Below are 24,977 nucleotides of genomic sequence, written 5' to 3' on the forward strand. Positions count from 1 at the left end.
GTATTGAGATATGACTTGTTACACACTTAACAGATATTGGATTTTTATGCAAATTTTATGCAAATTAAGGGTTGCACATGTCAGTAATGAAAGATATGAATTGCTTGACCCAATATACCTTGCAAAGGAGAGCCAAATGACTCCAACAGCTAGTCATTGAGCTCAGATATGACATTTTAACTGTTTTTGAGGTCGTCTTGGCAGCCATCTTGGATTATTTTTATGCAAATTAAGGGTTGTACATATCAGGCAATGAAAGATATGAGTTCCTTAGCCCCATTTGCCTGGCAAAGGAGACCACAATGACTCCAACAGCTTCTCATGGAGCTGAGATATGGCTATTTCACTTGATTTTTAGGTAATTTTGGCAGCCATCTTGGATTTTTATGCAAATTAAGGGTTGCACATGTTCGGCAATGAAAGAAATGAATTCCTTGGCCCTGTTTACCTGGCATACGACACTAAAATCATTTTGATAACATTTCACAGAGCTGAGATATCACCATTTACATATTTGGCGGCCATCTTGGCGGCCATCTTGAATATATTAAAATGCCCAAGGGTGCCAGGGTGGCATCATGCAGATCCTGATTCAGTAGGCTTTTGAGATACAGAAACCACCGAGAACCATTGTGGGGCCGAAATTTTTGGGTTCGACCAAAATCAGGGTTTCGGCACCAGACTAAATCATGAGTCTCATGGACAGAAAGAGATACGTCTTACATTACAGGTTACTTGAATTCTATCTTCAAAAGGCGATGCGACTGAAAAAAATACATCGAGAGCTTGCCTTTGAAGAAGCCCCGTGTCTTGAGAAATATATCAAATTTAATACAGAAAAGAGGAAAAATGCGAGAAATGACTTTGAAAAGAATTTCTATAAACTGATGAATAATGCGATGTTCGGCAAGACAATAGATGTCCGAAAGTACAGAGACTTTAAATTTGTGGTGAGTCCCGATAATACCGATAGTGGACGTCAAAAAATTCAGAAGTATAATCCAAAGACGAAACATATAACTTACATAACTAGTAAAGAGGATGGTCCACATTCCAGGGCCAGTGCCCTACTGGAACTGAAAATAGATAAATATAAATATAAAAAGCCAGTGTTCATTGGCGCGGCAGTGCTCGAACTTTCTAAGCTGCTTTTGTATGAGACGCATTACAATTACTTTCGAAAGCAGTTCCCAGGTATCAGGTTAGCCTACGTGGATACTGATAGTTTCATATGCAGTGTTCCTCTCCTTTCCCAGACCAGGGATTTCATTAAGTTTTGAAGAAGGGGGCCAGAATTATAAAGTAGGCGGTTGCAGCTGTCATGACCACAAAGCGGTAGTCGTTGGGGGAGGGTCCGCGGAGGGGGTTTCCTCCTCCCGGCCGAAGGCCGGAAACTCTTATGAGCTAAAATTCACTTTTTATAGCTCACAGTCACTTGAATTTCTAGTATTTTCAGGAGAATTGTCTGCAGTATTCCAGGACAATATGTGTTCATATCATAAAAGCCATTTTCGTGGGAGATTAGGCCTTAATATGATAATTCATAATTAAAAATTATAAAATGTGGTAATGTTGATGATATGTTCAACAAAGAAAACTAAAGTCTTAGAATCTAAGAACCTCCATGCTTTTAGGATGTAAACTATAATAATGCACTATTATTAATGATATAGCCTAAATGTGATATTGTAGATGATAGTGTTACTTCTAGACATGGGATGGGGATTCCCCTCTGTTGTAATGTTGGTACCCCAATTAATTTGTCAAGGGGTGACCAGCCCCCCCCCCCATGAAATGGTCCCAGTCACAACGTAGAGACACAAGTAGAACACACGAAGTGATGAAATCCCCCCCCCCGAAATTTTCTGGTAAAGAGGGAAAATTCCCCTTGTTGATCCCCCTTGTTGATGCCATCCTGGATGGAACACTGATATTTTAAGCACATTAAACGAGAAACGTTTCATGAATGTACTATGTTATGCTTATAATTAAGAGCCCTGATGTTGTGTATGGAATCTGTAGATGAACTTTTATACCACAAAGGAGGTAAGAAGGATAATTTATTTATCAAGAATGATAAAAAAGACAGATATTACCATATTTCGCAAACAGAAACAAGGACCCTCAAGGTTATTTGACATGGCTATGCAAAGTAAGAACCTTGATATAGGATATGAAAATTTGTACGTTCAGAAGCTCACATTCGGATTTAACCTGACGATCGTTTTTGAAGTGAATTTAGAGGTCTTATCGTATTTTAAACAACTCTGGGCGAATTCTTATTGGCGTGGATAGACCGAAAAGCAGTACACACCATACCTCCAGCTGGTTACATACGTTCACATTACTAAAATTCGAACTGTAATCGGGAAGTTTTTTCGTGAGAAAAAATCAGGCCATTGCCTTCGAAAACAGTTTAAATCCACGTAATTATCCTTCTCTTGTTTCTCGGTGCACTTCAAAACCGAAAATCGTACAGCGAAACTTGACCTTGCGATCGCTTCTCTCTTCATTTGTTCATCGACTATTTTGAATTGAGCTTATGATGACCGACGGGTGTAGTACGCACGTGTTCATTGGCAAACATAAAGGTCACCACATATGAATCAGTAATTCAGGTAGCCAATGGAATTGTCCGTTGCAATTCCGATTTTTATTGAGGCAGTATACGCTAGACCGTGCTACAACGTAGTACACGGCGATCGTAGCAGTCGCTCATCTTCTAAACTTGTTTCACATAAAAGCCGTTAAATAGTTTGATTACACAGTTTGTGATACTTGTCCGTATAATTTCAGAAGGTAAAAAATATTTGAGAGATAAAAGAGTTAAAATTTTCCAAAAAAGTAGCCGGCGAAATCGTGAGAGTAACCGGTCAATTTCGCCGGCTGCCGGCTCTTAATGAAACCCCTGCCTTAGACATAACTTTCAATGACATAGTCAGGGAAAATGTGGAACAGAATGGAAAGGAATCGATATATGATACTAGTGGATGGGCTCTGCAGTGGCCGCCGATTTCCCAAAGATTAATAAAAAGGTGATAGGTAAATTTAGAGATGAATTGAATTGAGAACCTATTCTTGATTTGTCGGCATTCGCTCGAAAGTATATGCTTTTCGTACCCCACTTCTGAGACGAAATAAATAGGGGATAAAAGATGTCTGTGTTCGTAACATCTAATGTTTGAAGACTATAAGGATCTGTTTGAAACTGAGAAGAAGCACAAGCCAGCACATTTTGTACAGTTTGTATGGAAAGCCGGTGAAATTCGGAGTGAAAAGCGTAGTAAAATCATGATGGCGGCCAATGATATCAAACGTGTACAGTTATACAATCCAGACACAAAAGAATGGCTGGCAGAGACTAGACCGATAGGATGGGTGGATCCTGTGGAGTCCCTACGGAGTTAACTTTCATAACCATTTAGACCGTACAGCCTCATGTAACGCTCGAGTGGAGGACTAAATCCTTCCTGTTTTTGAATTTCTAGTGCCTGCTTGAATATGTCCTGAATAAGGTCTGGGGCGTGTTCCGAAGGGGGTCTTTCTTTATAGAGGCGGCTTTTTCTTGTATTTGAGTAAGCAATTGTTTATATTGAACGTAATAATGTTAATTCTCCCGTCTCTTTGCTACATCAGTTATTCCTTGTATTACATCAATGACAACACCTGGTATAGGAGTTAAGGCTAACAGTGATGGAACAGTTGGAATGGCTGCTATGATGGCAGAACTTACAAGAATTCCCTTAGTTACACTAAGAGCCATATCAATTCGACCCATTAATTTATAACTGCAATGACACGCAGCACTAGTTCTTTCAATATAGTCGGCCAATTGTTCAACACTTCAATAACTGAAATGTGCATTTTGTACTGTATATGTAAGGGATGATAAACAATAATTGAAGTAATATAGAGGTACAATATAGCAACAGGAGGAGAAGATATACCACACCGGATTTCGATGATTTAATACTAATTTAGATGTATATCGGGACTCATAACACTGTCAAGATGAGATCGATGAAGGGATATTCAGATGAGCTATTCAGATCAAAGCTCAAAGAGATAGACTGGTTTCAGGTGATCAACTGTGATCAAGCTAATGATGCCTAGGATAAATTTAAGACCTTGTTTATTGGAGTGTTACACAAAATAGCACCCATGAAAGAGGTGCGATTAAAACAGAGATCAGAACAATGGATTAATAGCGAAATCTTACAGGGAATTAGAGATAGAGATAACATTCTACGGAAAATGAAATCAACCGGTGATAAATCATCGTTGCGTCAATTTAGAACAGCTAAGAACAGAGTCAGTAGACTCGTTAGGATCGCCAAATCTGAGTTTTTCAAATCAAAACTAAACGAATGTGGAATAACAGTAAAGTTATTTGGAAAACCTTGAAGAATTTGGGCATGTCTTGAGAAAATCAAAAGCAACTTTGACTAACATTAGCTTGGTCATAGGTGACAGTCTATGTTTTGATAAGCATAAGGTTGCAAAGAAATTCAATGATTACTTTTGTAATATATCTTCAATACTGGTTGATAAATTACCACAGGCGTCTGGTAAATATGGCCCGATCATGTTAAACGTTATTACAACAAGAAAGGTGTTGAACAAAATTCTTTTCAGCTGTCCATAGTGGATGAAAACGAGGTTTTGAAACATATTTTAGCTTTAGACGTACATAAGGCAACTGGTTGGACAACATTTCTGCAAGATTCCTCAGGGACGGTGCGGAAGAGATAGTCACACCATTGACGCATATAATTAATCTTTCTATTCGTCAATGTATTATTCCCACAATTTCAAATGTGCAAAAGTGATGCCAATCCACAAGAAAGGTGATAAGACTTTTGAGGGCAACTATAGGCCGTGTCAGTTCTATCAGTTGTCTCAAAAGTTTTAGAGAGAATTGTATTTGACCAACTGGAAGCATATTTAGCGAAGTATAATTTGTTGTATGAATTCCAATCAGGTTTCAGACCGGGTTATTCCACAGACACCTGTCTTATTCACATCACAGATCATATCAAAGATCAAATTGACCGGGGTAATCTGACGGGAATGGTTCTCATTGACCTTCAAAAAGCATTTGACACTGTTGACCATGTTATTTTGTTGTGTAAACTAAAAGCTATGGGCATGACAGATGAGGCCATTGATTGGTTTAAATCATATTTGACAGATAGACAACAGGTGGTTAGTGTAAATGGGTTTACATCTTCGTTAAATCAGGTCAATTGCGGTGTTCCCCAAGGATCGATATTAGGCCCGCTATTATTTTTGCTATATGTAAATGACATGTGTTCAGCTGTTGATTGTAAACTCTCTCTTTATGCCGACGACTCTGCATTACTTGTATCGGATACCAATGTTTGCGCAATACAAAACAGATTAAATTTGGATTTGAACAATTTAAATGAATGGTTGATCGATAACAAGCTATCACTGCATCTTGGTAAGACAGAGTCAATTCTATTTGGGTCTAACCATAAATTACGGAGGTGTTCCGAACTTTTCATAACGTGTAATAACACAAAAATCGTTGCGAGGGATGTCGTCAATTACTTAGGAGCTGATTTAGATCAAACATTATCAGGTGAGAGTATGGCCTGGCAAGTGATTCACACGGCAAATTCCACATTGTGCTATCCATGCACAAATAACTCCGTTGTCTCCTTTGGTGTTGTAAATTGTTACATTCTGTACTATTTTTCTTATTAATTTGGTTATTGTGCTAAATAAATAAATAAAAAAAAAATAAAAAAATAAAAACCAATGACATGCAATGTTTTAATTCTGGCTGTACTGCGCAAGCGCAAATTGATCATCAAGCTGGTAGATTTGGAGATAGGATTTCGATTACTCAATGACCCTTTTCATAAGTGTAGCGCCCTCCTGTGGCCACTGTGAATTTGAAGTCAAAGCGAGGCCACTGGGGAAAACACTGGGCAGGGGCTGGAGGGTTTTCCCCAGTGGCCTCACTTTGACTTCAAATTCACAGTGGCCACAGGAGGGGGCTAGACTTATGAAAAGGGTCTATGTAATCAACAGCAGCTGAGAACAGTGTTACTGTACCGGCCGTGAAAACTCATTCTAACGCACTAACCGTCTAACAATGGGAAAATCATGACAAGAGTCAAGAAAGCATCTACTCACTTTGGTGACAACGGTTAGTATTGAATATGAAGTTTTATGGTTTCAGTCGTGCAATATTTCGAGTCATGTTTATTCATCGTATGCCATGCCTTTGTTGACCTGCTTCATGGATACAGAAAACCAGCCGAAAACCCGACAATCTTTGTATCTTAACTATGATCGGACCTAATTCTCGTACATTTTGAAAGACATTAAGGTGTAATATCCGCACTGAACCATAATTATAAGTTAGAAAATTTGTATCATTGTCTCCACAAAGTATAAGGAAGGGTTACGTAATAACAGACCATTCAAATTCCACTGTATCAGTGATTGTCCGTTAATTTCGAACTAGCTCTTATCACATGCATCTTCAACCAATCATTTGTGACAATTCCGGTGGAGTGCATGGCCATGGCATGGCAGACCCAGAAAACATGTTATCAATGCACCATGCAGCTCCATCTTCATATTTTCATTAAATCAAGTTATTGGTAACAACTGCGTGATGACGTACATGACAGTACTCTAGTATTAGACTAAGTAGTATAATCAAATTCCAAATTTAATGTAAAGCATGAAAACATGTCTAATCTGAAGGTAAACAGTTATCTATAATTACTGCTTAAATATGTAAGAGCATGATGGCAGGAAAAGTGGCTGCAGCATGCCCATCTTCAATAATAAATGTGAAAATTATGAAAGAGTACACTGCAAATACTGTAATTGCTTTTAAAGACAGTACTTATTTTTATATTTTGTAGCAAACATTTTACCTGCCTGTGTCATTCCGAGCAGTACAGGTTTACTGATGAAGTTCTTCACAGTGAATGTGTTTTACATTTTTTAAGAAGTGCATGTACAATCGTGAAAGATGTTAAGCACTTTAATTACATAAGTATTGTAATATATGAGGTCACATACTAATTTTATTTTTATTGCATTGATAATTTTCTTACAATGAAGATGCTGGCAGTTATACCTACTTCAAGAGTATTACTGATGAACAGTAGATGAACAATGCAAGGAATACAATGAAAGAGTCCGGGACCAAAGCAGCACTGTTCCTGCTGCAATGGTTCTACAAACAAAGGATTTGGTTGAAAAAAAACTTGACAGGAGCTAACTGTCGTGAAAGTATTGATCCTGATACCGTTCCTGCAATTATAGGTAAGTTTCATATATTCCTTTCTCTTTCCCTACAAGCACGTCACATATTGCAATGAGTGTAACTTTATGTGAATCTTGAAAAATAGTTTTTCCTTCTCTTGTTAATGAAAAAAATCCCTAAACTAAAATATGCATGGGCCGCCATCCATTGTCACTGGGCTACCAACTTCAGAAAATGGTAGCCAAGTAGACTACCAGGTAAAAAAGTTAATTTCGAGCCCTGGAAGAGTCATATGCACACGGCTCAGTCGCAATCAGGGTGCTCTAGAGTGTTTCACTTTTGTCAAAATTTCATCTTGTAGACATGTATCTAAATTTACTAAATTAACAAAGCTGAAGGTTTTGTACATATTTGCTTGAAAAGTTGTGAACCAAACTTTCTCAGTATTTCCATGGCAACCAGTTCTTTATTGTGTTGACACACCATCATGGACACTACAAAATATTATGAGTTGATGGAGAAATAACATAGTAGACTATACAACATTTGTACAAATATTCTTTTTAAAAGTTTAACCAGAAAATATATACATCTGTTGTAGAAAATAAGGTGAATGTATCAGGATTTTACCCAGCTTTGCATGATTTCCTGCAAAATGATTTGTTACGAAAAAAAAGAATTTTTCATTTTTTTCTCCCCATGAGCTTATGATTCCTCTAGTTTACAGATTTGCCCTTTAGTACATTTAAATTATTTTTTACTGCAATTGTTGAAGTCTTTAGAAAACATTAATAGTATTTGTAGCAAAATTTTGCTCATTTTTTGTTAGTTTTCTAGTCATTTTTGTGGTATGGTAAAAGCGTCACGGACACTACACATTCAGGAATATGTGTGTGAAATAAACTATTGTTTATTATAACCAGTAAACCTGTAAAAACAGTAAAATTATGACAAGAATTGATTACAAACAAATCAAAAACATATTGTTAAGGAAGTTTGACATAAAAAATATTTGTAGTACTGGGTATTTTTCAATAACCAGAAAATTTTTATCAGAAATACAACACTGAATGAAAAATTCTAGAGATAACTGGTATGTAGACAATGATAACTGGTATGTAAAAAATGCTAAACAATACAAACACTGTCCTATTCACACTATTAAGTGAACAATAAATGATTTACTTAAACATTTGGTTTCCAACATATTATTGTGATTTGTTTCAGTAGCGTCACGGACACTACACATCTAAATAATTAAAAGGGCAACTTCTTTACCAGTTTTAACAGACGATATTAAACACAAATTCTCTATATCTGAAGTCTAATTACAGTCATGAAGAGTATAATATAATACTCTCTTGCCATTCATAGTGATATTTGTAGGTGACTGGAGTTTCTTAAGTATTTGGTCTGCATCTATTGTGTATAAGGGGGAAAGAGGTTGCACATTTGACTATTTATGGTGGTACTGCAGTAGTGTGGGCTCCATTATGAAGCTTTTTCAATAGTGATGTATATCAGGGGAGGATTTATGTCCCGTAATGTTATTTTTCTCTTTTATCCCCTTGTTTGCATTATAAGGTTGTATTATTTATGTTTGATAAAATTTCAGTCGTGTGCTATTTGTTTATGTAAAGCTATGGCGAGACATAGTCGGATCTAGCATGTGGTGTCTTCTGAATGCTGTGATCCTGTGTCAGATACTTTGATTTTTATATGCTTGTCTTGTTGTCGTTTTCATTGTTATTGGCTTAAAAAATAAAGCCAATATTTCCATATTTTTATCTGTGTTGAGATTTTTTGTGAATTTGTTTTTTACAAGTGTGTCTTTTATGTCTTTGTTTCTTTTGTAGGCTGTTATTGGGGGTCAGGGAAAGGGTTTTTAATGTTTTGTCCTTTTCAAGTTCCTCCGATATTTGCAAGACTTTCTTTCAAGTCTTTTGCTTTAGTTTATGGCCTATATGTTGTTGTTTCCTTCTTTATTTGCCTTGTACTTTTTGTTGAGTTCAATTCCTGTGTTTCATTTCTGTTGTAATTTAGTTATTTCTTTTTCCGTGGATTGTCTGTAAATTAATTTGCTTATAAAGAAATCAACTATCTCCTTGAAATCGTTTGGGTCATTGGATGCACAGAAGTATCTGAGAATTTCACCTTCAATTAGTCCTTTAAAATTTGATTTGGGTAAAATGATTCTCTTTCCAGGTATTGGAATGTTCCAATTAGTTTTGTGTGGGTTTATTATCCAAAATGTTTTCTTGGTTGTGCCTTGGGCCCTTCAAAATTTTGACGTCGAGAAATGTTATTTTTTCTTGTGATTTGTTAACCGTAAATTTAAATGAGGGTGTGCATTTTTGTTTATTCTATAGCTAAACTCTGCCAGTTGGTTTTGTCATAGAGAAAGATAGATAGAGTGGCAACAGGTATTGTTTAAGGCATGAAGCGGTTACGTAACCATCCATGTTCGCCTCGCCTCAGGTTGCTCTCGCCTCTCTTTTCTGAAGAGTGCCGACCATGAATCCTTCGGTAATTTTCGGATTTTCGCCAATTGTTAGCGAAAGTATGTTCGGCAAAGTTTGTGTTGTTGGTTGTCGTGTGGTGCTGAGCAGAATTGACGTGCTGGCGAAAACGGGAGTGTTTTGAGCTTCAGGAAAATGAGTTTTACCGTTTTAAAATTCCTCTCATATTTTATGAATATATAATGAGTGTGTTTGAACCAAATTTGAAAGTCTTTTTATCAATACTGACTGGTTTTACTCAATGGTTTACGGTCAGTCATACCCTCTTTTACACGTGCGTCAAGGAAGGACATGTTTATGAAACTGCTGGCGTGTTATTTTTGATTGGCGTGAAGCAGTGTTTCTGGCCTAAGCCGGGCCTGAGAGCTCAGCTCAGAAAGTAACTATGGTTGCTACGCGACTGGCAGTACGATGCCATCTCGTCGTATTTTTCGCAGAATCTCGTGTAATTATCAACCACAAACAAAGCCTCCAAAAAGTTTAACACCTTTGGAGCTCATTTTAATATGAAAAGCCAATAGTCTACCGAGACGACCATGGAACAAAAGACATGCAAGTGTTGCGACTCTGTCTATATGTTACTCTGTGGTTTTGTGTTCCAGTAAAAATTATGAAAATGTCATTTCTGAATCTTTTCCAAAAGTGAATCACATTTTGGTATTCAGAGATGATTTCCATTTCCAGTTTATGAAATGCAATCATGGCAATCCCCAGCAATGCATTTCAGCCCATTAAACAGCCACATATTTGGCGGTAGAGTTCATTGTTGAATAGCCCAAAGACTTGAAAGAAAGTCTTGCAAAATACTGGCAGGAACTTGAAAAGGACGAAACATTAAAAATCCTTTTCCCAAACTACCCAATAATAACCCACAAGAAGAAACAAGAACATAAAAGACACACTTGTCAAAACAAAGTTCACAAAAAGAGACAAAACTTTAACAATAATCTCAACACAAGATAAAAATATAGAAATATTGATGTTATTTGAAGCCAATAACACGTGAAAACATCAACAAGTATAACAAAAACAACAAAATATCTGACCCAACAACTTAGGAAAGACAGAACTTTGCGACTGAGGAGAAACCACACACTTGGGTTTCCAAACAGATTTCAGGATCACAGCATTCAATAGACATCACATGATAGATCCGACTATGTCTCACCATAGCTTTCCCCTACTGTCGTATGCAGATAAGAATGGACAGTGAAATTGATCTAAATGTTATCACGCTTGTGTAATTGGTTTGTAAAGTTGTTTCAAAATTTACTACAGGATCGGTAATTTTAGTTGAGTTGCGGCAAATAATGGATGGATGATAGTGTTGTTTCACAGTAGGCTTCCACTGTAGTTGTTGAGATAAAGCAATAAAGTAGGAACTGTCTAGAGCATGTGTATGTAGGGTAAAGATTTCCTCACTTTCTATCCCCGTACACTTCGACAACTTTCTCATGTACTGCTTCTGGCGTATGTACACCTCTTTTCCCATGGATCATGATTTTTTTCGCCAAAGAACTTCAAAGGCAACAAGAATCTAAGGACAACTAGACTCTAACTTAGCTATAATACAGTGTAACTCAGAGCGGTATGGAGGAAGTAATATGATTCTGTGTATGTGTGAAGTGCACTGCAAAGGGTACTCCCTGGTGTGTGTGTTATTATGGGGTCCATAAAAGCTCTTTGATGTTCACTGCATTTACAACAAGTTAGTGCAACTTCTGAGGTAAGTTGTGGAACAACGTTACAAACCAATTACACAAGTGTGATAACATTTAGATCAATTTCACTGTCCATTCTTATCTGCATAGCGGTGTAACAACCAACACACGACTGAAATTTCATCAAACACTAATAATTCAGCCTTATAATGCAAAGAAAGAGTTAAAACAGAAAAGTAATTTGAAGGGACATAAACCCTCCCCTTATATGCATCACCGTTGACAGAGATCTGTACTGGGGCTAACACTACTGCAGCATCATCATAAATAGTCAGATTTGCAACCACTTTCCCCCCTTATATAATTCAAAAACACATTTTCTTTTGTTTTTAAAAGGATTTATTATAGTCTATGAAGTTTACTTCAGATGTCAGGTGAATTTAAATGTAAATGCAGTAAAAACTGGTTAACCACTTGTTAGATGTAGTGTCCGTGACATGAAGCCAGTTGCAAATGGAAAGTGGTTAAATGTGAAAGTAATTAGTTTGTTCAGTGTTATGTCTTAATTTCACTATAACTAACATTTCTATCATAAAGTTATATTGGAAAATAACTGATAACACTATTTCCCTTCCTTTTTTTAACCCCTATACCGTTATTTCATAGGACAGTATTTTAACATTACAATCTTAAAAGGTAGAAAACACATCTTTCACTTGTTTAATGTATTTCATTTGATGTCTACTCAAAAACTAAGTAACTCTCTTATAAAAATGTAACTTCAGCTAGTAAACAATAGAATTACCAGCTTAAATCACTGTAACAAGTGATGTATGAATTTGGTATCAAGTACAGTTAAACCACGGGCACTCTGTTGTTCTGAATTGATAGTCTGAATAAACTAAGCTGCTTATATGTAAATATGAACTTTGATGATAACTGTGTAAGAAATCTATAACAGAATGCCGTTCAGATTGAAATGCCTACTTAGCTACAATACCAGATCAAGGTCGGACGTGTCTACGGGAACGTCACAAGCGACCACATCGACCATATTCTTTCGATGCTAAACGTCGCGGCGGAACGACGCACGCATATATACGCGTACTATAGGTACGCGCGCGACCTGCACTGTGTCGTTTCACATGATGATATATATACACAAGGGTATGCAAATCATTTCTCGACGATATTATTTACCGATGAAACGAGTCGAATTCCGTCGCGAAAACGACGTATGAAATTTGAAATGGCATCGTAGCACACATCAAGTTATGAAAATGACAGACATGTAGTAGATATTCGAAATATGACCGAGAATAAATGCATCGCTAATCCTGACTATGTGCGTTACAAATTGCCGTTATCCGGTAGCGACTTTGGATGTTCGAACGTCGCAAAATACGCTAATATAGCAAATGCCGTTCTGTGGTTTCGTCATGCGCAGAAGAAAGGACATATTTTTTATTTCTCTTCGTAGTAAAAACCTTCCAATATAATATTCCAAGGAAGAACATTTAATTTTTTTCAGTTTTAGTGAAAGCCTTTCGATAGAACCCGGAAGATTATTTAAAATGTGCATTTCTTTTCACTCAGTCTGTTTTGGTCGTACGGAACGTGAACAAGCCTGGCAGGTCAAGGGTTACATTTTCACATTTTTTTCTTTGTTTTCATTCTGTATTTTACTTTCTATCGTCAGTGAGTTACATTTTAAAAATAAAAAATTTGTTTACCTTTTGCGGACGTTTCAGAGGGTAATAATATCTGTCCCCCCTGTCCCCCCTTTTTTGTAACGCACATCGTCAGGTTCCATGTTCATATGAGCATACCCTTGTATATATACATCTCTGAGGCCGGGACAGCAGACGACAGTTCAGAGGCGCTCGCGTGCATAGCTGTCGTCGCGTGCACGTTCCATTCCAGCTGCCGCGCTCATGTACACGGCAGTCATAGCAACGTACCATCGTCATTCTACGCGCTTCATGATTGCGGTAAATACGCGCTGGTAAGAACTCTGCCGTGCATGCCGCGGTGCAGAGAGACCGGGCGTGAGAAAGAATAATCAGTTAGGTGAACAAGCAGAATGCGACTGTTTCTTTTGTATTAATAATACCTCATTTTTTTAGGCTTTTATTTTTTTTTAAATCACGATGTAAGTTCTCCAGCGGCAAACGGAAACTAAAATACGAAATCATGTTTACACGCTTATACACCATCATTTAAGAACAACAGAATGCCCGTGGTGAAACCTGTCCTTAGAACAAATCATCTCCAACTGTGCAATCATTTTTACTGGACTGCTGTTTTCACATTTCACTACTTTACAGAAAAAAGTGTACATTTACCTTAATGAAGTGTGCTCAGGACAGTACAATAAGCAGTTTTACTATTGTCAACATGCTGAACAATGCAAGGTTGGATATTTTGTAAAACCTTTTCACTTCGATAGCTTGTTTTATTTTTGATAAAGTTGTCAAAATATAGTGCTCATGCTGATTAAACAAACTTCTGAGAAACTGTATTTTAACCCTCCGTTCAAACTGCTGAATTGAACACATAAGAATTTTATTTCTTGCTCCAGCTTCAACAGTGTCATACTGATTTTTTCACATCATTTCTTACATTCAAGTTTTCTGGTGAAATTGCCATTTATAATGATATTTTTAACTCATCTTTTTTAAATATGAATTCTTATTTTAACATTTTTTTATTACACAAGTGCCAATAAGTGCTAAAATTAATGGCAAATATTAAAATGTATTGGTTTATTAGTTAGTCTTTCCCTTACAATATCCTAAATTGCTCATCACAAATTTCCTAAAAAGTCATTGGAGTAAATATAGATAGGAGTTATGATATTATGTACTGCCTATTAATTAGTATTTATGTAATTAAAAATTCACAGATTTTTATTGATTTCTAAGTCACATCTACAAGAGTTAGAATTTGTAGGACACAAATAGTTGAACGCACACAATAGTAATGGTAACTTCATCTTTCAAAATATGCATTGTTGTTGTTTATATCTTTCACTCTGTTATTAAAGTATGATCACTGTTCTTAATCAAGCAATTTGATTGTTTCAGTTTGTGCTTTGAATAAGAGACAGGAAAAATGAGGCGAGTGTAGCTGTTGACAATCAACATCAAGAGACTAAGGTAACTTATCAATAGTGTATGACTGAGTCACCCCTATCAATCAAACAACCCCCCTCGCTGCTGATGTGATGATAGATGACTAGCATATACATTATGTGTACTTGTTTAAGCTCGACGATATGAAGTACGCCCTGTGTACACTTTTTTACCCCTCCACAGCAAGTACACTCCATGCATACTTTTTTCACAGAGTTTTCCTCACATTAAGTACGCTCTACATAATCAAAAGCATTCCAATATTGGTAAGGGAAATGGCAACATACCGGTAGGCAAACTTTGTTTAGCCTATCCAATATAAGTCTCAGAGCTTTACTACACTTTGCAATAAAAACATATTGTTTTTGCCTGAATTCCTGTGGTACACTTCCACTTTTGATAATACGGGAGGTCCTGCCTGACCTCTAAAAATAAATACAATTTACAAAACATATGTTAAGATGGTGGATAATTGACTTCTGCATATGCTAAACAGGTCATACATTTTAGACTAAAAACCCCAAGTTAAGTGGTTCTTTATCTATGGTCCTGATCGACCTTTGACCAAGTTCCAAGTCATACGTGATACAGATTTTGTTGCATTCTTGTAGCCATTGTAGCAGCACTGACATGTAAAAACCTCAGCTCCACACACATTTGTGTGACTGTCAGTTGTCTTTTCAACCAAGTTGAAGTGTAAAGAGTGATTTTGGACCATAGCAGATTTACATGTATGTGATAGCTATTTGGTAAGTATATAATCGTCTGTTTTGATTATTTGAAGCTAGCCAATGCTTGGCGGAATAAACATTTTGTAAAATTGAGGAAGACATACATTCTGTATATAATGTGCAATTGTGTTATAGTGTGCTTTCAGTATTAACATTGTGTTGATTCAATTTCAATTTTACTGGAGAAATTTCTCAAGTTGGAACTTCAAAGGTACATATCTCTAGCTGTAAACCATGGAGCAGTGCTTGCATCACAAACACCTTTTTAGAGTTATGGTGGGCCATATTCCCTACGGATACCAGAACACTCAGCTGTCAAACATGTAGACCTGATTCTGTACTTATGCATTTCAAACATTTGACTGTGCCTTAACTTCCTTATACCTCTCCCTATGATTAGCCGTACTGTTTTGTCAATATTTCTATTTCTGGCTTCAAATAGACAAAATATTTTGGAGTTTTATTGCAATGCTAGCTAAATCAATAATAGGAAATACACCATGTAGTAGGCTATCTGTCGATCATAAATTTTATTCGTGATATGAACTTTTCATGCTGGGGCTATGGTGTAACCTTTGTCATTTTAATCAAGTTCACTTGCATTAAGTTTAATACCTTGTGTGCTTTTATGTACTGGTATACCAAAGACAGATTTCCTAAGGTAAGCTCAGGTGGTATCTGTAGGTCTGTGTGTGCGTTTGTATGTGTTTGTGTGTGTTTGTGTGTGTGTGGTGTGTGTGTGTGTGTGTGTGTGTGCACGTGAAAAAGTCCAAAACAGCCGAACCTACCATCTTAGCATGTGGTGTACAGGTGCACCAAGGATTAGAGATGTAATTTGTTCCAATAAATATGGTAGTTTCAAAAATATAAGCCTAAATCATAAGGCAAAATCCTGCAAATTGCTGAAGTTCTGTGATCCCAGGTTGTAATCTCAGGCAAGTTCAGTTGAAACTTACTAAGTAGCTTCCTCAAGTTGACTTTAGATAGATTCATCATTCAGATTGTGATCTTTAAAATTTTCATAGTTGCATATTAGGGCAATTTCTCAGGTTTTTGGTCATAAAATCTCTGAAATCACTTGTCAAGTGCTTTGAAACTTAATATGCAGAATCTTAGGGATGATCTCTTCTAGATAGTTTAAATTGTGGTGAAATTTTCAAAATTTGTATTTTGGGGCAATTTTTCCTATTTTTAGTTAAAAAATCATCTCCTTGAAACTGCATGTCTGATTGCTTTGCAACTTCATAATGCATATTCCTTCGGATGAGTTAAGTTGAGTCAAGTTGTTGTGAAATTTTAATACTTAAATTTTTGGATTTTGGGCAGTATTTCCCATTTTAAGTCGAAAGCCATCTTCTTTAAAAGTGCTTTTTTGATCACTCCAAAACGTACTCTATAGATCATGTGGGGTTGATCTCCATCAGAATTTTTTCAAATTGTGGTGAAATTTTCATATTTGTATTATTGAGAGATTTTTCTATTTTATAAGGTAACATTTTGTATACCAATGTGAGATTATCTTATAAGCTGAAGTCGGTGGCGTCTGTATGTATGTATGTATGTATGTATGTATGTATGTTCAGTTCAGTTCAGTTCAGTTCAGTTGAGGGATTAGATATCCGGTCTGGTAATGACATCCCTTTAGGACCTTTGTGCAGACGGTCGTATTGATGTTTAAAAGCGTTCACTGACTTGGCATTAACAACAGTGGCAGGCAGGCTATTCCATTTGTCTACAATCCTGGATACAAAGAAATATTTCCTGGTGTCTAGCTTGACAGTTGGTTTGCTGAGCTTGTAGTTGTGTCCGCGTGTTACTGATGAGGTGGCTGGTTTAAGTGATAAATTGATACTGTCATAGTTGTTCATAATCTTGAAAGTCTCTATCATATCTCCTCTGGTTCGTCTCTCTTCTAGTGTTGTCAAGCCTAACTGGTTTAGTCTCTGTTGATAGCTCACGTTGCGCAATTCTGGAATCATCTTAGTAGCACGCGCTGTATTTTTTATAGGTTTGCAATGTCTTTTTTAAGCCAGGGGGACCATGCTTGGATGGAGTACTCTAACCGTGGCCTAACGAGATGTTTGTATAAGTGCAACATAATGTCTTTAGATTTCAGTGTCATTGTTCTCTGATTAGCCCCAACATGCTGTTTGCTTTCTTTGCAGCTTGAATACACTGTTGTGATGGCTTTAGATTTGAGTGGATGATAACACCAAGGTTCTTTTCTTCACTGGAATGCTTGAGTGGAATATTATTCATGGTATATGTATGGGAAGGGTTATTGTAGCCAATGTGCATAGATGAACATTTAGAGACATTAAAACTCATTTGCCAGTTCTGCGACCAGGTACACAGCTTATCGAGATCACACTGTAATTCTTCAGCATCAGAGTCGTCATATATTGGCCGGTATAACTTTGTATCATCCGCAAATTTCTTATTGATGAATGTATTCCACAATCAATGTCGTTTATGAATATCAGGAAAAGCACAGGACCCAATACAGAGCCTTGAGGCACACCACTTGTGACATCCTTCCACTCAGACGCGTTGCTGTTGATTACTACTCGTTGCTGTCTCTCTGCAAGCCATCCCTGTATCCACTTTAGTACAGAACCATTGATGCCATGACAACGTAGTTTATTTATAAGCCTCCCATGTGGTACCTTGTCAAAAGCTTTGGCAAAGTCTAAGTAAATAACATCCACTGGTACTCCATCATCAGCATTCTGGGTAATGTCATCTAAGAATTCCAATAAATTTGACATACATGATTTCCCTTGGCGAAAACCGTGCTGCGAGTTGCTGATCAATTTATTTTGTTCCAGATGCTGAACAAGTTTATCCCTGATGATTGACTCAAGAATTTTACCACAAATTGAAGTTAAGCTGATAGGTCTGTAGTTGCCAGCGTCAGACTTTTTTCCTTTTTTAAAGACAGGTGTAACATTTGCTCTTCGCCAGTCCTTTGGAACTTCACCAGTTGAAAGTGAATGATTGAAAAGCAGAGTTAGTGGTTTGGTAATTTGCTGAGCAACTGTAATTAAAATTCTTGGAGACACTTTATCTGGTCCAGGTGCTTTGCTTGGATGAAGCTGTGACAATTTCTTTGCAACATCATCTTCAGTAACATTAATTTTCACAAGTCTGTCTTGATCCTCACCGTTGAACATTATTATTGATTCAGGCATATGTGAAGTGTCTTCATTAGTGAAAACGGAGACGAAGAAAGTGTTCAGGACATCAACCATTGATTCAGCTGTAGAGTGGATTTTGTTGTCATTATCAATCAGTGGGCCTATAGTTTCCCTTGACCTTTGCTTGGAGCGAGCGTACGCAAAGAAAGCTTTGAGTTTTCCTTTACATGCTGGACAAGGTTTTTTTCATAAACTATCTTAGCCTTCTTTACTTCTCTGATTACTTTCTTTTGTTGATCTTTGTAGTTTGAATAACTTTGTTGGTCTCTCATTGATGAATATCTACGCAAGAGTTTTCTTTTCTTCCTTATGTCACATAGTAGATTTCTGGTCATCCAGTGTGGTCTGTTACGGTTCTTACGTGGTTTCATAGGAACACAAATATTAGTAAATCTGTTTAAAGTCTTGAGCATGTAACACCACATATCACTGGCAGACTTTCCCTGAAACTCCGCTTCCCAATCCACACCCTTCAACAGGTTTTGCAGCTTGTGGAAATTTGCATTTTTCACATCTGGGATGAGACCTGTTACTTGTTGTTTATCAGCTTGTGCAGTAATGTCAAAGTCAATCATACAGTGATCACTATTCCCTAAGCAGCCAATAGAGGTTACATTTTCAATTATACATGGTACATTAGACAGGATTAGGTCAAGACAATTGTTCCACGTGTAGGAAAGTCAACATATTGAACCAGGAAATTGTCTTGTATTGTGTCCATAAAGTCTTCTCCATGTTTGTCTGATAGCTGTGTCGGCCAGTCTATACAGGAAAGTTAAAGTCACCGACAATAATTACATCTTTAAGAGCCGCTTTCTCGATGAGATCATTCAGTTTTTTATTATTGTCAGCACTACTGTTAGGTGAGCGATAAACTACACCAAACAAAAGTTTTGGTACATTTTGAGCAGTAGTGATTTCGCACCATACTGAGTTTGTGTACTGAAATTCCTGCAAACTTGAATCTTCTGAAACAGTATATTCTTCTCTGATGTACAGTAAGACACCACCGCCTCTCCCACGCTGTGTGTCAGTTCTATCTTGTCTTATTGGTCTATGATACCCTGGTATGCAAAGTTCATCATTTATTATCTCTTGATGTGTCCATGACTCAGTTATTGCAACAATGTCATAATTCTTGTCTTCAAGTAAAACAATGAGTTCCTCTTTTTTATCAGCATACTTTGGGCGTTGGTGCACAAACATGACAGTTTACTTTTAGCAGGCTTGCAATTTAGTTGACTGTTATTTCTGGCTGGACGGTTGATAATTGGCACATTCCATTCGTGAAAATATAAGTTGTCTGTGACATGTTCTTCATTTACTTTAGCATTTAGTTCAACATCCAATATTTAGTATCCACACTATTTACTTATTTACATGGGCATCGTTCTCCTGCGTTAATCGTTTTTTACAGGGCTACTGCCTCTCTTGTCCATCTCAACAATTTTTCCATGTATGTATGTATGTATGTATGTATGTATGTATGTATGTATGTATGTATGTATGTATGTATGTATGTATGTATGTATGTACGTACTTACAGTATGTCAGTCAACATCAAAAACATGTAAACCGCTGCACGTTTCAGCTTGGTATTTGGTGTGTGGATGCATCCTGGGCTATAGATGGGATTTTGCTCAAATGAAGTTTGCATTGCCAAAATTATGCAAATGAGCTTAAATGTGAAAATGGCCAAGAATTAATAACTCAATAACCGCTGTTTTGATTGCTTTGAAACTTTGTGTGCAAGTACCTTAGGTGAACATTATAAGTTTAATGAATTTTTCGAGAACATATTTGGAATTTTGTGTTTTTGTTGAATTTTTTGGTTATTTTTCTCATCTTAAGATGGGCACCGGGATCTTCTTGAGTGGTTGCTATGGGTTGTGTTTCCGATCTTCCCCTTCACTTTAGAGGAAAACGCTTGACACACATTTCCAAAATGCAAAGGGATGTCAAATATAAGTCGCGCTATCAGCGTGCGCCCAATGACGACACCGATATGCAAATTAGCTAGCCAAAAGTTCAAACCCTAATGCTTTTTTAAATCGTTACGTTTGAACCAAAACACTTGCCCAGAGTTTTATTTAGTGAACCCGGCTTGTGCTTGACGTATTCCTTTTTGGACCGGAATGATTTTTTATGTTTGCTTTTCACTGGGGACATAACACCCCTGCAAAAATCGGTTAATTTTGGCATTTCGGACTACATTTTTCTTGATTTTCCTCGCTGAAGAAAGGCTAGTCCAAAAAAAAACCTCAACATGTAGATACATCGGCCATCTTTACTAGTTGTAAAATTCAGTAAAATTCGTTGGCTATGAGAAAAGCCTTCGGAATTTTACTGTCAACCACCAAGTATCGGTGAACAAAATCACCAAATTTCTGGCGTTTGGTAGAGTTTCCTTGGCTACTGAGCGCAATAGACGTCGTGGAATCGCAGAAAGTCATGCTGAACATACAGACGGCGCCATCTTGATAGAAGTACTCGAAGCCGGGCGATGTTGAGACATTGACTGCAAGTCAAATATTGAGCGGCATTATTGCACTTGTAAAGGTAAGGAAAGTTTGAAGACATGGCTACTTTAATAAATGAGTGTTTTCAATGTGCAGTGTTTTTACTTCATTTTACCATACGCATACATTTGCTCCAAGTCTGTGGGCATATAAATATCGAAACAGAATAAATTGAAGGAATGAACCTCAGCAGACTGAAAGGCTATGTGCAAGACTGGTGCTTAGATCGTGGAGTGAACACCTTGCCCGGATAGTAACTGCTCTTGTGAGACTAGCTGAGCGACTGGGGGCCAGTCTACCATATCATAGACAGTCTTCCCCTCTACTGTCTATGATTTTACTTGTGTGCTGTAGTATGATATAACTCCGTTGCCGCATTGAGGTCAACTTGGTGACCATATCCATTGATATCAGAATCACCTGGGGATGGGTGATGTGCCATGGCTGTGACACGTTGTGCTGATGAGCATTGCTATGAGGATGTCTTAATGGTCGTAAGCGGGGATAAATTGCATTATAAAACCAAATCTGACAAAATATATGTATTTTCGTCATCGAATTGTACAGGACATCATTTGAATCATCAGTTAAGATTTCAATTTGCACTCCTACGCACATGTTGATATGGAAACACAAATGAGTACACAAGTCAAAGTTTTTATGCACCATTCTCTTAATTTGCAATCACATTTCCAATGCAGATGAAATTGTGCAGAAGGAATCATTTTTTTTCTATACTTCTTCTATAAAATGTTACTGTATGGTAATAGATAATGTGTTTTTCAAGTCATATTCAGCAATATTCTTGGTTTTTACAAAATTCAGATGCAGTGGGTTTATATTTCTGATGATCAAGATCGTTTCATTACAGATGCAGAAGAAAATGATACCAGTAAGTTGCACATGTTATATATTTCTTGCTATAAAACTGAAATTTCTTTTCTACACCATACAATGATTGCCGGCTTTTCATGAGTTATGCTCTGATGTTGCCGTGAGTGTGTGGGGGTTCGAATCCCGTCGATAGTGATGGCCCTGTCGTCACTGGGCATTTAAATTGACCAATTTGGGGCCCTGTAAAGGCTGCTTCGGCCGGCTTATGATGAACAACGAAATAGATGTTTTACGAAATCGCGAAATAACGAAATGACAACATTTCCACAACCTCCAAATTTTTCTTCAATGAAATCTAATATTTAAATAATGTCCGTGACCACAGCAGTTGGTTTACTGGGTTTAATGAACAGATTAGGTACGTATTATAGAATATTTGAAGTGACTTCAATCATGGTCGAAGTACAAAGTGATACATGGCGAAATCATGGGCCGCCATGAAAATATCAGTATGAACACGTACTCCCACAGTCACTACAGTACCTGTTTAGTCAGGGCAGTTGTGAAGCTTCACAAATCTCTCTCGAAATAAAGCCATAACATTCTGGAATTGAGGTTTTTAATCTTCAAACACTAGCTGTCGAAACGCAGCTATCTGTTGGCGGGTAGCGTGCGTAGCTATGCGGTGGCAGGGTTGACCTTTGATCCGCAAAGCTCTGCATGCATGGCAGGGCACAGGCGACCCAATAAGTATTACTGAGTTTTTCACACTGTTTTCTCTATCATTTTCTCTTCTTTCTTCATGCTCTGAATGATCGGAATAAATAAAATAAATGGTTTACATAACCTAACCTAGCCTCTGTGACTATTTACTTTACACTTCATTACAAGGACGTATATCTCTCATACACACATGCTGCAATTAATTAGTCAACAAACTAATTATGCTAATCCGTGGACTTATCAGACGTTGGTCAACATCGGAAAGATAGGTTTTAGTATTCCATTCCTATCTTTCGCGATGTTGACCAACCCGTAAAATCCCTTATAATTCCACGGATAAGTTTAATTAGTTGTGTTGACTAATTAATTACAGCATGTGTGTATGAGAGATATCGTCCTTGTAATGGAGTGTAAAATAAATAAAGAGTTACAAACGCTAGGATAGGTTATGTAAACCATTTATTTTATTTATTCCGATCATTCAGAGCATGAAAGAAGAGATGGATAGAGAAAACAGTGTGAAAAACTCAGTAATACTTATTGGGTCGCCTGTGCCCTGCCATGCATGCAAAGCTTTGCGGATCAAAGGTCAAACCTGCCACTGCATAGCTACGCACGCTACCCGCCAACGATTGCTGCGTTTCGACAGCTAGTGTTTGAAGATTAAAAACCTCAATTCCAAAATGTTATGGCTTTATTTCGAGATAAATTTGAGAAGCATCACAACTCCCCTGACAATTACAGGTACTGTAGTGACTGTGGGAGTACGTGTTCATACTGATATTTTCATGGCGGCCCATGATTTCGCCATGTATCACTTTGTAGTTCGACCGTGATTGAAGTCACTTCAAAATATTCCATTACGTACTTAATCCGTTCATTAAACCCAGTAAACCAACTGCTGTGGTCACGGACATTATTTAAATATTAGATTTCATTGAAGAAAAATTTGGAGGTTGTGGAAATGTTGTCATTTCGTTATTTCGCGATTTCGTAAAACATCTATTTCGTTGTTCATCATAAGCCGCTTCGGCCAGCTCTCATAACAATACATGAGGAGGCTTGTCCCAACGCAAAATTTCACTACAGTTTAAACTTCGCCGTCTCAACTTCATTCAATTTACATTTTGTAAAATAATACTTATATGGATACCAATGACAAATCAACCCGTCTTGTTCTGTAAACTATCACCTGGAATACTCATTGACAACGGCAATGAACACTCGCTCAAGTACGAGCCCGGATGTTGATTACGCTTGTAACGGGGGAAATTCAAATACCCGGAAGTGTACGCTCTAACTATCGACAGTATATCCTGACGTAAAATGGCAGATTTCCTGACAAAGAGTTGGTAAGTATCCGTTTATCTGCATGACTATGAAGGTTTTTCTACTTTTTCGCGTACTTTTGAACGTTACACGTACGCGTACGAGCAGGGAGCATTGAAACATAAACAATCGGCTGGCCGAAGCAGCCTTTACAGGGCCCCCAATTGGTCAATTTAAATGCCCAGTGACGACAGAGCCATCACTATCGACCGGGAAGTTCAAATGCGATCGATTTTGACCGGGTACGACTTGGAAATCGCCGTTTTTTCCACTCGTTTGCGGGTCGGTAGTTCAAGTGAAGCCCAAATTAGGTCAGTGAGATAAATTTCAGTGCCTATGATAGCACATTTCAATCGATCGCTCGTGAATGAGGGTGTTTTTTCTGGGCCTGAAGGTGGCTGATGAGCCTTGATCAGGGGCATCTCGATTCCACCCTTGGTTGTATAATAGGACGGGAGTGACGTTGGGCGACCTACGTCGTTTTTTTGTCACGATTACAGTTTTCTTTTACAATTATCTACAACATCGACAAACAATAGCAAGGAATGACACATTGTTTTTTAATATTTTTTATTATCGTCATCATCATCATCATCACCATCAACAACAACAATAACAACAACAACAACAACAACAAGATTACTCAGTTCCCTGTGCATATACCAGATACATGGAGAAATTTCAACATACAATCATCAACTCAGAAACCCTACAGGAAAAAGTAAACATTGTTTTCTTCCAGAACAGCTGGTAATCCACATCTGGAACAACTTACAAACTTAACCAATTACACAAGGATGATGACACAAGAGATAAAGTTAAACTGTGGTGAACTTGACTATTCCTTTCAAATCCTTACCTAACTTGACATCTTAAACTAAAATACACTGCATGGTTAATTGCGCACAAAAATACATGTCATCGGGGTGGACCATTTGATATGGTGTCTGGAAGATCGATGAGATACATTATCTTTTTTATCCGATCCATTGTACATTCTTTTTTCCCCACTCTCCCACCTTTTCTTTTTATCAAACCTCTGGCTGAATTTTTTATTGGCATTTGTTTGCATTTT

At 37.4% G+C, this 24,977-nt stretch overlaps 1 protein-coding gene across 1 annotated transcript; it reads right to left on the reverse strand.

The window, feature by feature from the left end:
- Window positions 1–16,889: 16,889 nt before the first annotated feature.
- Window positions 16,890–17,279, reverse strand: LOC139146208 (uncharacterized). The gene has a single exon (XM_070717619.1). It carries the CDS (start codon window positions 17,277–17,279, stop codon window positions 16,890–16,892), a length of 390 nt encoding a protein of 129 aa, XP_070573720.1.
- Window positions 17,280–24,977: the final 7,698 nt, after the last annotated feature.

The sequence above is a fragment of the Ptychodera flava genome, chromosome 1 (assembly GCF_041260155.1).
Source record: "Ptychodera flava strain L36383 chromosome 1, AS_Pfla_20210202, whole genome shotgun sequence".
Taxonomy (NCBI): Eukaryota; Metazoa; Hemichordata; class Enteropneusta; family Ptychoderidae; genus Ptychodera; species Ptychodera flava.